Genomic DNA, 16,175 nt, shown 5'->3' with positions numbered 1-16,175 from the left:
CTTTTATTCATTCAGATATTTAGTAAACGATTGACATGTCTTTAATTGAGCATTGGGCTAATTTTTATATAAAAAATTGAGATAGAATGTACATCTTGATCCAGGCAGTGGTCATGCATGCCTTTAATCTCAGCACTCAGGAGACAGAGGCAGTCAGATCTCTGTGAGTTCAAGGCCAGCCTGGTCTACAGAGCAAGTTCCAGGACAGCCAAGGCTGCACAGATAAAGCCTGTCTCAAATTAAAACAAAACACAAACAACAACAATAAAAGAATGTCCATAATGGAGACATACATTCTGAAATTTAGAATACTCAGGTAGCTTTCCAGCCATGCAACCTGCCACAGCATGGGTGAAGATTCCCAAATACATCATCTGCCCCCTCACCTCGACTTTAAACACACTGCAACTGCAAATTGAAGATGATGCCAGACATGTCTGTATAGACCTAAGTCTAGAAGCAAGGACAAGGCACGCACCACTGGGTATTTAGTATCATCTTGAAACAGGAACATCATATGGTACTGTTCCAACCAAGGACAACGTGTTTTATTACTCTGAATGCATTTGAAAAGGGAATTTTGACATGTTTTTAGAAACACGGTTCGGCAAATCTGAATGGTTTTTTTTTCCTTGCTTGATTTTACTGTATTAAAGAAACCACCACCAACAGAGGCTTCAAACCTCAAATTATCATTTTACAATTCTGCAGATCAGAGATCCAACATGAGTCTCAAGGTGTCCAGCAGCTATGCTTGTTCTTGGAGGTTCTAAGAAAGAGTCCATTTCCGGGTGGCTGCATATTCTGCAGCTGTCGTGTTTCAGGCTTGTGAAACAACAGCTTCTGGATCTTCCACCCTATGAGCTGAGGACTCAGCCGCCATATTTTTTTGCTTGTGGCCTACATCACTTCCTCATCTTTAAAAGCAGGTGGAATAATTTGCATGGGAAATCTGTTTGTTTGTTTGCTTGCTTGTTTTCTTGTTACAGGGTCACACTCTATAGCCCAGGCCAGCCTGGAACACACTATGTGGTCCAAGGTGTCTGGAGACTCACAGCAATCCCCCTGCCTCAGCCTTCTGAGTGCTGAGATTGAAAGTATGAACCACCATCTGACACTGTCTTGGTTTCACACTTTTGACTTTTGTTTCTACTTTTAGGGAGTCGTATGTTTTGAATGAGATGATCTGCATAATTTAGGACAATTTACCTTTTCTTCGTCCTAAATAATAGAAGAAATTGTTTCCCTTTAGACTCAGTTTTTTAAGCCAATTTCTGCCTGTGCCGAAGCGTGATATATGTTTACCAAAGTCTTAAGACATAGAGTGGTTAGCTTATTATTCAGAAATGATATTAATCAACTGTTCTTGTTTGAGTCACAAAGTCGTCTCCTCTTAAGTCTTAGCTTTGTTCAAGGATGAACAAGAGAGGGGGATCAGTGTATAATCATCTGATATTGGAGTAGTAAAAAAACCAAAACATCATTCAGGTAAAGTACTCAAGAGTCCACATACGGCAGGTATTAAGTAGATATGAACTATGGATATTGTTACAGTAGCAGTAGCAGCCAGGAAGAGCCTACCATCCTTGCTTCTCAAAACCCTTCAGTCCCAGAAAACTGAAGATGCTAGCTAACACTTAGTGTGAGCATCCTGGGGGAAAAAAAACCAACAGAGACATTGCCAATGCCTTCTGCTAGGTATTTGACTTCCATGAAATCGCCTGACCATTGAGGTTTAATTTCCTTGTCTGTTAAGTAAGACAGAGCAAGTGTCTAACACACTGGCTAAGTAAGTAGCATAGATCGCACTACTCTTCATGTTCCATCTAGGAAACTGTTTCTTTTGGCTATGTCTCCTTAGAGAAGTTATCACAAAAGGCATTGCCCATTGTGTAACATCCTTGAGGATATTCTAAGTCCTTTCTCCCAAATCTCTCCCTTTAAGTTTTCTATTTATAAGTAAGAAGCTCATCAATGATGATTGTGATGACGAAGGCTAGCCCTCTCTTTTAGTGATTTGTATATACTCAGAAAAGTTGTGAAGAATTTCTTAAGAGTATAAACCACAGAGTTCCAGGACTTAATGTCATGCACGCAGTTTTCTTACATTTTTAACATTTGTCCACACAATCTCAGCCACTCCACATTTTACCTGGAAGTTGCCTCTCTGGTATTCCCTGAGAATCCACAGGACAGATAGTCCCCCTTGCTTTTGAATGACTCCCAAACAATTTTTAGGTTTATGGACTACATGCCATGATCTTTTCCACATTTTGTTAAGCATCTAACGTCTTCATCTGGATCTCTAATCACAAAAGACTCAGATATCTAGCGTTATGAGCAGAACTAAATTCATGTCATTTTGTTCTGTGTTTGTGACATGGTTGGAAGATCAGGATACAGGCCGACCGACTTATTTTCCTTCCACTAAGATTTCCTGGAGACTCTACATAATGGAAAGGCCTCAGGTTTGGTGTTCAAGAAGGACACTGAGGCAGGTTGTCCTTTGGGGGAAGGGAATTATTAGAAGAGTTATTAGTGCCATGAAGAGACCAGCTGCACATGGTAGGGTTTTAAAGGGATGTCAGGCCCACCCGAGGAGAGGTGGGCAGACATTCTAAGCTACCCAAACCCTCACACACTCCTGATCTAGCTAACATTTCAGACTTGTTTTTAAATTGCTCCTTCATGGTTGAATTCTTATTAGCATACTGTTCTGTAGTAAGTCCCTTGCCTGATATGACTGTTACTTTAAGAATTGAGTCGGCCTCTGTTTTATGTACAGTTTTGAACGTGCCTTTGCCGTTACAATGAATTGTGTATGTTGTACACAATCCTTGCTGCTGTGAGGTGGCTGAAATGGGTTTCCCAGATTCCTGTGAGGTCTGAAGTTGCCAGTGTACATGCTGGAAATCCTCCAGTGAATACTTGTGAATGTCAATTTGGGAAATTCATGATAGCGCAGAACATGTGAGGAAGTCCCAGGATGAACGGAGATTTCTTTGGCAGAATCATATCTAGGTGAAAATTCAGTTCAGAAATTACCTTGAGACCCCTGTATTGTCCTCAGTGTTGTGCTTCCCTGATATTTGATACACAGAACATGGGCTGTCGAATGATAAGTCTGGATGCCAGTTTACGGTGACTCATCGGGGAAGCACTGTCTCACTGAGACTTCCCCATTTCCTCCCCAGTTTATCGCTAGTCATGGAAATTTATCAAATGGGGTTTAAAGGTAAATAATTTAGGTGCCAAGCTCCCAAAAGTGTTGAGTCTTATGAGAATTAGATTTAACTCTCTTTGGTATGTTCTGCTAGAATTGTAGCACTGGCCCCCCTGCCTGTATGTTTATTTGGGGCAAAGGGTAACTCATGATTCAGTCTCTCTGTATTTGATTTATTCAGGGTTGCTCTTTTACAGTTTCCTGGAGACAATGTGTGGGGGTCATTAGCATCATTATTATTTTGGTTATAGTCAGACCACATATCCACACTTCAGCAAAGGCAGTTGGATGGGTTTCATTATTCATTCCAAATAAGCACAGACTCTGATATAAATGTTGCTCAGGATAGAGCTTTGAAATGGATGCTGATTCTTTGAATTCTTTCCTGTTTTAAGAAATCATGAGATCCTGTTGATAGTGAAGTACAATGTGTCTAAAGTTCACTTCCAAACACTCTGCTCTCTGCAGTGAAAGTCATCTGCATTCTCTTTATAATTCAGAGCCACAAGAGATCTGCCTAATCTTGGAGATCTGATCCAGTATCATTTAGGGGGGAAAATCCTAGATAATAATTCCACTATTCAAGATGAGTGAAAGCAGTAAAACTTAGGTCTTCTGTCATCTTAAAAAGATACCAGGAGGCAGGGGAATAAGGCCTTGGATTATGGTTGGGGAGATTTAGTTGTTTGTAAAAATGAAATGATTAGTACAGTTATTATTCAAGTTTTTAATCAACAAGAGCAAATGGCATCTGTTTGTTATTATTCTGCAGAAGACAAAGGCTCAGGTCCCCATGGTGCTGACTGCTGGTCCCAAGTGGCTTCTGGATGTGACTTGGCAAGGAGTGGAGGACAGCAAAAACAACTGCATTGTGTACAGCAAAGGTAACCTCGTGACCCCTTCCCCTGTCTCTTTAGTGGCACCGGAATCTGAGGACTGCAGCACCTCTCCGGAGGAAAGGGATGGAGGAGCATGTACAATGGAAGCCTCTCGCTTCCCCTTCCACTCTCTAGTCTGTGTTTCCAGTGACGCGTTCCGATTTTTACTTCTGTACAACATAAACAAAAAGTGTCACAGCAGTAATTCCTTGGTGCTGGGACCCTTTGCTAAGCACTGTGTGTGAGCGGCTTGGTTGGTGTCCTTTCTCTTTACTCTTAGTTTTGTGTATAGCTGCTAGGCTTTATGAAATCTCAGATTCCCCTCTTCTACGTTATTGACCAAAGAATGTATTCCTTTTGAAATTTAGCAATTTGTGTCCAGAGGCATGCTTCAGGAGGCACTACCTTGCAGTCAAGTTCCAAAAATCATGCAGAATGAGGAGGGAGCTGAAAAATGAAACTTTTACAAAGACCAAATTCTGCCCCATGATGCTTTGTGCAGGGCATGATGCTAATGGGCAAGAGGGGGCCTGGATGGCCTGCAGAGTGTTGCCTTTGATTTGCGCAGGATGACATCGGCCTAGCCACCTTCTTGTAACTACAAAGGGGTCTGCAGATTGGTAACTGACATATCATGAGACAATTGTCATTGACAGGAATGTGAGCTGGGTTTCGAGGCTGGGGTCTGGGGGTTTTAGGCTTGTGTGTTTCCTCTACCTTTAAGTTACAGGCTCCAGCTCAGTATTCGCACAGTGAGGTCCCCAGTCTCACTTCGTTGTGAATATTGCAAAACCTTTTGCTTCTCATGTTTCATTTCTTTCAGCTTTCTTTTTTAACTAAATAGACCTACTGAGATCAAAGATGTGTTTGCTCATTGAACCTCGAAACCATGAAAGCAGACAAGGGAGCAAGCAAATAAGCACCCCTATCAATATATTAACATATAAAACACTAATCATAACATCAAAGACTCCTAAAAACTTGCTAGAAACAATTACAACTTGTTCCTATAATCATTACAATTTGTACATTTATAAGAGGATTGCCTCCAAACTACCCTGAGCCTTTGAAAGTTGAAACACCGGAAAGAGGGAATTTGCAAGCTAAAAACACAGTCTGCACACCAGGATCTGATTATATTTCTTTCCCTTCTGTAATTGCTGGTCACAGACCCACCAGTTTTCTAACCTGCAATATGTGCTATATTCTGTTAGGATCTTTTAACTAGAGGAGAAGTGAGAATTCCCTTGACTGTATCTGCATAACCCATCAACATAGAGTATTGTGAGTCAATCTGTAACTCCCCACATTCAGAATACAAGCAGGAAAGAGTTCTGGGTGTATAGATTACATTGTGAGCATTAGATTTCTGTTGGCCAATAATAACTGAACTTCACTGTGGGGATATAGTAGGAAAGAACAGTGAAAATAACTTTCCTCTGAGATGATCCAAACCTACTGTATTTATATCTGGGATTGTTTGAGGAAAGATAATTCTGAATTAAAATTATAATTCCGTAGTCACTTCAGTTCAGTGCTTCAACTTGATGAACATTGAACACAATTTTGACTTTGTATCATGGTTGTCTGTTCTTCAAGTCTTTTGTCAACAACTACGTTCTGGGTAATTTTCAGAGGATTATTAATATTCAATCAATTAACTCATAAAGCATGCACCACATCTAACCACGTATTAGCTTTACACATTGATAGCCACTATTTTTGAATACTCTTTAATTATCTTGTACCAAAGTGTATACACTTCTCCCATCGCCTATCATTGTTTTTCTTATGGTCAATTGTTATATGTTCAAGAAAAGGAAACATATGACTTTAACTACTTCTCTTCCCCATCCCATCAACTATTTATGGAGAGTAAGGAATATGTTTTATTCACTCTCTGCCCTTAGCCAGGCATGTTCTTTGCACACACAAAAAAAAAAAGAAAAGAAGGAAAGAAGGAAGGAGGGGAAGGAGTGAGGGAGGGAGAAAGAAAAGAAATACTGATTGATAGATTGGATAAATGATGAATAGCTGCCAATCACTGTAATAGACATATCACATAAAATGTTGTCAAATGGCATGAATTGCTGATTCCATTTTTTTTAGGCTGCAGAAGGTTATCTGCCATTGTTTAATTTATAAGAATTCAGGTACTAGACCTGCAATAAACCTGTATTGCATCATTTCTTTCATCTCCTGCAAGGTAACAGATATGTGTCTCCATTTTACAAACGATAAATAAGAGAATTGCGTAGGTAAGTTGTATATTGTGGTTATAAAACTAACAATAAACGTTCGCATAGCTTAAGGTCTAGTTGTACACACTAAAAACTACCCTCTCTCCATGAAGCTTTAAGACAGCCCAATGAGCTAATTCACGTTTTCTTTATTTTACATGTATAAGGTTGAGAAAAACAGTGTAATTGTCTTTAGTCATGCATCTTGACAATGGAGGTCCCAGAAACTCCAAATCCTGTATTCTTTGTACCACATGACCCCAACTTTCCCTGTCCAACTACTTCATCGTAAGTCCCCTCAAAACAGTCAGACCTTTATGCCTAAAATTCATAACATACATTTCTTAAAGTAGAACATTTCTCCCCAAATATTCTGTAGAATCCTACAACTGAGAAAGCACCCTTGACCAAATGCTTGCTGCTTGCTATAATCTATCTTGAAAATTCACCACACATGTTGGTAGTAATGCTTGTTCAGTTACTACGGTAAAATACCCAAGCACGTGAAAATGTGTTTTCATTTCTCCTCTCAATGATCACCTTTTGTATAACAGTGCTTCCCCGAGTACCAAACTCTGGGAAGCAACTGAAGACTACTCAGATCTCCCGAGTGCTTCAGAAAACTGAACTAATTCTGAGTACTCAGACTGCCTTGGGGGCGCGGAGACAGCAGAGTATCCTGGCTTCTGCTAGGTATCATTTGGGTCATGGAGACGAGAGCCTCATGGTCTCTGTCTCTCTGTGCATATGTGTACATTGTGGGTGTGTTGTGTGTTTTTGTTGGGGATCGGGGGGAGCAATCTGCTTGCATAACTGAGATTGCAGGGCTATCCTGGATTTTAGGCACACTTTATCTTTATTCTGCTTCCGTCACCTGACGTTCCTTCCTTGTGTAAGCAGCAAGTGGCATCATTAGACAGGATCCTTGGTGGTGGCTAGCTCCAGACTTGTTCTGCCAGGATAGTAACGCCAGTGAAAACAGAACAAGATTCAGTGTTGAGTGATACAGGACCAGTGATTCACTGTGACGCTCACTAGCATACCTCAGTCACATTGGAAGACTGAGAGGCTTGGCCTGACCTGGGCCAGTGGGGTCAGGAAAAAATTGTTCCCTATAAACACAACCTTGGATCTGCTGTCATAGCACAGGCTCTCCTGGGAGCAGCTTCCGGGGACCTGGATATATGGATCATCAGTGTCAAATCCCTGTGAGCTTTCAATAAGGAAAAACACAGCTTCCCAATAACATGACTGTGTGTGTTCCTTTTTTATTCTCTGGCCAAATACTTACACACACTACTTGTGAATTCTATGTCAATACCATTACCACAGGACCCATCTATCTCAGAGTATATCAGCAAATATGATATAAGTTTTATATGTGTAGCATTTTGTAGAAGTGTTTAACTGGGAGAATTTTTATAGTATTTTTTACAGGATAAAAAGAGGCTTCATACTGTTACTATTTATGACTCAAACTTACTTAAATACGGTCTAATAACAAAATTATATGTAACTATAAAGCTTACATTTTCTAGGTATCCATGAAACAAGTATTTGAAAGTAACATTTGTGTCACTTAGAGCTATTTGACAAGCTGGCGTCATTCTGTTTAGTCAAAATAGAAAATAAGACCATTCTTGACATTAACATCCTAATCTGATGTGGTTTTCCTGCCCCAACTCTCCTATATCCTTCCAGACAGTAAAAGGCTAGATTCGTTGGCCATCTGATTGTTTTCATTATTCCCAACAGACCCCAGATAATTCTAATATCCTTATCTCGTGAAGCAACATATTGAATGGTCTCACCCTGGAGTTAAAGGGAGCCCTGCTGGAGGAGAGAGTGTCCACAGGGCAGCAGTGCTAAAACCCACATTGAGTGTTGCCCATCTATTCTTTACTTTCTCTGGATTGGGAAGCATGGTTTCTTTTTCATGCATGAAAAAAAAAAAAAAAAGGTTGGTCAGATATTCTAAATGTTCAAAGCTAAACTTGTAGTTTCTTCCACGTGGATATTTTCAAACAGTTCAATTTCAATGTTAAATTTTTAGGAAGTTATTTCTAAATAAACCACTCAATATGTCTCTGTATGAGTCAGCAACATCAATCAAAAGAATGGCAAGCTATCAAGTACCCCTCATTTCCCTTTATATGTGAGAGCATGGTATCATTGTAAAAAAAAAAATATGTCCACATGGAGTTGAGGGCAAAATTTATAAAATACATTTCTTAAAGTAGAACTTTTCTCCCCAAATATTCTGTAGAATCCTACAATTGAGAAAGCGCCCTTGACCAGATGCTTCTGCCTGCTATAATCTATCTTGATTATAGCAAGTATAGTATAGTGTAACTTATACTCTCTAGATATTGGTTTTCTTAGCTATGTATATAGAAGACCAATAGATTCTTGGTGGAATTTTTATGAAGAAGGACCTAGGCGCAAGCCTATGTGTGTTATCACAGCCATCATACTCCTGGTTACCATCTATTCAAATAAGTCTGTCCTTATGGTCAAAAATATATGAATTAATAGATGATAACACCAGTCCTTAAACGATGATCTATAAGAACACATGACCACCTGTTATTTAAGATGGAAAACTTCCATAGTTCTCATGCAGTAGCAACAGGTCTACTTCTCTAGCTTTAAAAATGTGTCACAGGCTCAGAGACCTAAGGCCTTGCCTGAGGAAACCACCGGCTTTGTGTACCTTTGGGGCACATGGTAGTTTTCTGTTTTTGACATTTACCTATGTATTTACATACTTACTTATAAATTTATGTTTGTGTGTGGTGGCAGACACGCATACCATGGCACATGTGTGGAGGTCAGAGGACAGCTTGCAGGAGTTGAGTCTCTTCTGTTTTTCGGTTCTACCAACTGAACTTGGGTATTTGGGTTTTTTGGCAAGTACCCTTACCTGCTGAACCATCTAGTTCACCCAATACTTTTATTTTTAATGTGAATCCTACAAAAATGTTAGTTTGATGATTAAAGTACTTATTATTTTAATACTAATAATAGCTGTCTTTGGTCATTAATCTATATCTACTCTATGCACTATTCTCATTGTTTCTACACATTATCCTGTTTATTGTTCCAATATATACATGGCATAAATAGCACTCTTCTATTCCATAGAGGAATAAACAAGTTCAGAGACATAAAACTCCATGACACAAACAGCTCCTGCTCTATGAAGCTGGTATTCCATCTCAAGCTTAATTCCGTGACAATGCATCCCACTGGCATTGCTTTTGAAGCCACCATTTCCTAGGCCAAAGTAGCAGGTTGTTTGCCTTCTTTGGAAACTGCATACTTGTTTTTCAGTGAAGTTATTTTTCTTTCTTTGGTTTGTCTTGAAAGAGGCAGTGTTCTAAAACAAAACCAGCAGTGACCGCACAACTGATGTTCATCTTCGTTACTTCTAAGGTAGCAACAATTGGAACTCGTATAGAAGCTTCACATTAGTATCATTCTGTGCCCATCTTCAAAGTTCTATCTTGTGCTTTTATACTTGTTTAGTCATGCAGTTAATAAATTAATACTTTATTGATTGTCTTCTCTGTTCACGACCCTATACTAGGCACTGTTAAAATAATGACAGAAATGCTAATACAGTCTCGCTTGGTGAGAAACTTTCTGCACCCTGAATAAATTGATCAAGCTTCAAAAACAAATGTATTTAAGTATCGGGACCGTGATTCACCATAAAATTGAGGATCTGTTGGAGTTTTCTAGAACTTGGATACACTAGCTTTGTCCATTATGAAAGCCAATTTTCAAAGTAGTCTGCAAGCTAATGCTGTCCTTTACCCAGAGGGTCTAATATCATACAAATAATAAACTAATTTAAAAAGAAAACAATATTCATCTTTAGACATGTATTTAAATAGTCAGTAAATTAATAAAAAATGTATTAATGTCGTCTCATTTTACTGTATTCTTGAAAGAGAGTGAGTGCCTGAACCAAATATTTAGCAGTGGGAATTATAAAATCATAAGACGATTAAGTTAGCTAGTCTTAGAATTCCAATATTGCTTTTTAAATGACTTCAGGATATAGGAGGTACTAAGGTTATTATCTGTTATCTGGAATACAGTGGAATTGTACAACTGGATAATAACCAAACAAACTGACACAATGTAAAATTACATTATCAGTGTGTTAAAACAAAATTGCGCCCTAAAGGAGTCCACATGCCAGCTCAGAGCTGCAGTGTAATTATGCTTAACTCTGATAATTAAAATACAACGGAGATCAACAGAATCATTTTCATTAAGAAAATTATTAATGATGGTGGTATAACAGTAATTGATTGCAGAGCACCACAGGATAACGTGATGCTGAAAACCCAACATGTTTCATGATTGTCTGAGGCTTTTTCTGGTTATGTGCTGTTAAAATGAGAAATACGTTTTGAGGCATGAGCAGTTTATTATGCCTGCTCTAAGAATCAGTGATTGGAAAAATGGCTGCTTTAGAAAAATCACAGTTTTGATTCAAATGGTCATTTCTGGAAGATTTTGAAGGTCAAGACAAGCGGCCCCACTGGTGATGGAGTTATTGTTAACAGGGCTTTCTGTTGCAAACTGCAGAATGGTGGCAGATTCAGCAAATATTGGACCTTCTATTGTTTCCATTTCTTATTGTGCATTTCCTGTTTTTACAACTGTGTTAACGATTTACGGGTATTGTGTTGACCTGAGTCTGCTTACACATTTATAGTTCTTGTTAATTTATGCTATGTATATAAAAATAGACTTGTTTTCATACAAATGTCATGGCGAGTTTTCCAAATGAAATATTGGTAACAGGCCTGTATTATATCATTAATTACCTTAATGAGGGAGATGTGCTAGCGTGTGTTAGGAAAAAAAATATTTTTAAACCACCTTGGATCCATGTATGAGTGAAGTTTGTGTCTCTTAGGGGTAGAAACTGTTGGCAAATGATAAGAACTAAGGATCTATCAGTGTTATGTATATAAAAATGAGAAATGAAGAGCAGGGTCTTTTGGGAGGTAAGACACTATCACTCAGAGATGTTAGCTTGTCATTCAAACAGATGATAATCTTGAAAGCTACCCCCAGGAATATCTTTGTCAGCTAAACTTAGGAGGAACAACTCCTAAGAGTAAAATTTTTTAGAGACAGACACTGTAAATAACTTTTTAAGCATCATACTGATTAGAGGAAATTGTTGCATTATAATTCTAGATGCAAAAAAAACAATATATAGTATTGTATCTACTATAATTAGAGTAGCATTTAAAATTGTATGCACAGGAAACATATTGAAATAAAATTGCACGAAATTGCACAAGTATTTCTGTAAGGAGAGGGATTTGTGGACATGATTTGGGTCTTCTCACGTTCCACATTAGAGATGGAACCTAAGACATGCTAGGCAAGCGCTCTAACAAGTACCTGCACTCTCAGCCTTGTGTCCTCTCTTCAGAATAAACTTCTCTCCTTAGAATATTTCCCTCATGTAGTTTAAGAGAAGTGTGTGCACATTCAAATCACTCTGTCTTAACCCATTCTTCCATTCATTCATTTGTTCATTCATTCATTGTATTCCACAGCTGGGACTCAAACCCATGTCTCCACATTTACTAGGAAACTGCTGTGCCATTGAGTTAATACCTTCAGCCCTTTCTTCTTACATGACCCAAACTGCAGAGTAAGGAATATTTGTCTCATCTGCAAAATCCTTAGCCCATAGGAAAGTCAATGCTTTTCCTCGTGATGCAATTAATTTTCCTTAATACACTGGTGAATGTTCTAAAACTTTTTTCATAAGTAATTTTCAAAGTAAAATACAAGTAATTGCACACATGCCTTTTCCGTGGCATGACGCTGCCATATCGATACAAAACAATGTAAAACAAACCTTGGCCTAACAAACTCACTGAAAGCTTTATTAATCAAGTATATTTAAATATTTGAACAGCAACTTCAGTCAGTAGCTTATAGTCAAGGCAAGGTTCGCGGAGGGTGTGAACATTTTTTAATTGAAAGCTAAGTATCGGTTTGAGAAACGGGGTGAGAACACTTAAATGGTTTGGATCTGTGGGCCTAGAGGTTCACAGGATGGGATGCTCACAGAGTACAGTTTTCAAGAGTGGGAACTTGCAAACAAGAACAGTGTAGGGGAAACCAGTTTTTTCACAGTTCGCTTGAGTGATGTCAGGTGTTCTTGATCGTCAAGTTAGGATAGAGCTGATCATCCACGGACATCCACAATCAAAATGAGAGTCTAGCCAGATAATTGTATCAAAAATAAGCCTTTATCCATTCATTCAAAAACCATATTCTTACAGGAAAATGGTGTTGTAGTCACACACTTCTATTAGGCAATCAACCAACCTCCATATGGTTACCCGACTCCATCTTCCTGTCCTTGTTTGCGAATCAGCTGGCTTGGATCACATGGATCCATCATTCTAAACACTCACATCCACCTCTTACATGTCTCTCTTCATGACCTTTATCAGCCTGACAATACTGTTGGCTGCTCAGCTTTCTACTGGCTAGTTCCAACAGACATGATTACTACATGTGAAGAGCTTGAAATAGCACTGTGCTAGTTACTCTTCTCATTCCTGTGTCCAAATAGCTGACAAAAAGGGAACCCTGGGGGGGAAAGATTTATTGAGAGGATGCAGTCATTGTGTCAGGCAAATGATGGTGGTGAGTGTGAGGTGGCTGGTCCCATTGCATCCAAAGTCAAGAAGCCGGGGAGGAGGATGAATGTTCCTATGCTGTTCTCACTTCTTCTCTCTGGATCCTAAGCCGAAGGGATAGTGCCAACTCTAGTTCTACCATCCGTGAAACATCTCACAGAGTGCCTTCTTAGGTGTGCCCAGAGATATGTGTCCTGGATGATTCTCAATCTAGTCGAGTTGATAATGAAATTAACCGTCACAAGCACCTAATCCCTCAAGAGCCCTTTACAAAGTTGTACTCAAGATAAAATAAAAGACACGCCACAGCTACCACCAGCAATAAAAGAACTCTAGCAACAATTCTGGTTAGGTTTCTGTTGTAATTTACCACAAGGTAAATGTGACACATCCATGGATATGATTTAGCGTTCTGAATTTATTTTTCTAATTAATCTCCATGTGACTTTTTTTTATTTTTAGATTTTTCACTTCCTTGAATACATAGCATCATCTGTTAGATAATGACTCTATCTTGCTTCACAAAGATTGAAAACTGATATTGCATAGAAACATCCTATGGCTTCCCATTATAATTAATATGATTACAAGTATTGATAGTATAGAGGACCAAATCTGGCCCACTAAGCTGTTTGTGTAAATAAAGCTTTATTAGAACATAGCCATGGAAAGTTGTTTTTCCATTGTCTAGCCATCTTCCCACCATAGCATCAGAGTGGAATAATTGTCGCAAGGCCTAAAATTATTAGCTTGTTCATTTAAGGAAAGGGGACCAATCCATTTGCTTTTTGCCAATCTTTTTTTTTTTTTTTACCAAAGTTATAGTTATGAACCTTGTCCTATTAGCTGAACGAGATCTTCCCTGACTAACTCTGTTGCTTCCTTTTCCACCACAGTCCAACTCTCCCATTCCAGTGGTATAAATGTTCTGTTTCTGATTGAAAATAATGTTCCGACCTCAGAGACTTCACATTGATCTGGCCCTGCTGAGCTTGATCTAGTCATCCTTCTCCATGCCCAGTGACAAGGGCCTCCATCATTGCCCACCCAATAACTAAATGGCATTTAAAGTCTTCTTTCATTAGTTTCTTCCTATAGTATCTCATTTATATGCTTTAAAATCATTTCTTTTTTATATTATAATTACATCATTTCCCCTTCTATTTTATCGTTCTAAAGCCACCCATGTTTTACTTCATTTACCCCTCCATGTTTTATTTCAAACTTTTAAATCTACTTCTTTTACCTCCATTTTTCTCACTTCCTCTACTATAGATTCCAATTGTACCCATGTATTTAAATGGGTGTGATCCTCAAGTGCCCCTTTCTTGTTAATCTATCATCTACGTTGTATTTTCTTTACCTGGAAAATTCTGATTCTTTTACTTACACTAACAAGTGCTGCTCAAGGAAGTGACCATTACTACCTTGCAGTGTCCCTATGACCTCAAGCAAGATAAGAGTTCCTCAGCACTATGGACTGTTTTTTTACTCTACAGATTCACAAATACCAGTTGGTATATACCCATTAAATTGGAATTATTATTTAAAGTATGATTCATCTTCAAAAGATTAACTTCTAGTAAGTTTGGTATAGCATCAGCAACTACTAATGTGATGTGGAAATCATTTGAAAATCCAGTATGCTCATTGCTATTTCTCCTATGCCTAGAAAACATTTTGTGCTTTAGTGGAGTTTTTGAAGTCCTAGGGAAGCAACACACACAGCATCTATTGTGCTGTATCAGGTGATACATGCATTATATGAGAGGATTTTTAAAAAAATCAAGATATGCATATATAGAAAATGCTGTCTTATCACAGGGGTTTGTTGGAAATCTTTGCCCAGCAGCCATGACAAGGTGTTGACTCTCTCATACTAGATACTTTCAAGATTCTGTTTCCTGCAAAGCAGTAACTATTTCTTTTGGTTTCTGCTCTTCATGAAAAAAAAATCACCAGCTATCAAGTCTTTGCTCTGATACCCACATTGAAGGCTTTTTATGTCACTATTGGTGTATAAGTCAATCCTATTTAGATGACTCAAAAGGTCACCTTATATGTCATGACATACAGTAGTACTTCAGAGAAGATATATTCTCATTTGTCTGAAGTCTTTGTAACTGTCAGAACACACTGGGGTCAACCAAGATGGTGTTTTGTGGTGTAATGAGCATAAATATCTCAACCAAGAGAAAAGGTCAAAGATGCAAACATTTATATATACATAAATAGATCAGATCTACTTACATTATCCTATGTATTTCCCGTTGAAAATCATTTGGAATAAATTATCTTAACCCAATTTTACTTTGAAAATCTAGTGTTTGCCATCACTATCCGATGTTCATTGTCAATTAAGATTTTCTAGAATGATGTTCCCTTCATATTATCCTTCAAGGAATGGAAGTTTTATTATTAACTTCATAGAAACTTATTAAATATATGCAATGAGGAGTGTCAGACTTCTAATGAATTTAATTAAGTGAGTAAATTGTTATAGTTTGCTTCTTGAGACCCCCAAATATAAGTAGTTTCCTTGTAAAAATATAGATAAAGGTATTAGAGCCTTTTGATGTCAGAATTAGTTTTATATGTACATGAAGTTTTCTGTAAATCTCCTGTTATGGTGCTGTATTTTTAACTGTCCATTGTCTTTTTATTATTTTTTATTAATTGTTTGAGAGTTTCATACTTGATTATAATGTATTTTGGTCAACTCTGTCTTCATTTATTCTTCCTTACTTCTTCAATACATCCCACAACTCTCCCCTCACAACTTCAAGTGCTCTTTTTAAATCTACTAAATCTACTTAGTGCTGACAATATGTGCATCTGTATAGGACCACTCACTGGAGCATGGGGAAGATCCAGAGCCACATCCAAAGAAAGCTTCCTGTTTCTCCTTCAGAAGCTACCAATGATGCCCAATAGCTCCTCAGCTAGGCCAGGGACACCATGAGGCCTTCTAACATCCACACTGAGATTTTTGTCTGGGTTCATCTTGTACATATCTTGTACATGTAGTCACAGCTGTCTATGCAACATTCCTGTCATTTTTGTAAAATACTCTTTGGAATCAGTCATTCACGACTGTCAACCATGATCCCAGAGCCTTGAAGACAGGCTGTGTGACACTGAT

The 16,175-nt window shown here is 38.3% G+C and overlaps 1 protein-coding gene across 1 annotated transcript in view; it reads left to right on the top strand.

Annotated features, from left to right (window-relative positions):
• Zfpm2 (zinc finger protein, FOG family member 2) overlaps positions 1 to 16,175 on the top strand; it is a 439,361-nt gene that overhangs the window by 285,058 nt on the left and 138,128 nt on the right. The window contains exon 5 of the mRNA XM_059248147.1: positions 3,996 to 4,107. Within this exon, the coding sequence (XP_059104130.1) occupies positions 3,996 to 4,107 (112 nt within the window). The remainder of the gene's footprint in view (positions 1 to 3,995; positions 4,108 to 16,175) is intronic.

The sequence above is a fragment of the Peromyscus eremicus genome, chromosome 20, assembly GCF_949786415.1.
Source record: "Peromyscus eremicus chromosome 20, PerEre_H2_v1, whole genome shotgun sequence".
Taxonomy (NCBI): Eukaryota; Metazoa; Chordata; class Mammalia; order Rodentia; family Cricetidae; genus Peromyscus; species Peromyscus eremicus.
This window is presented reverse-complemented; position numbering and strand designations above follow the sequence as displayed.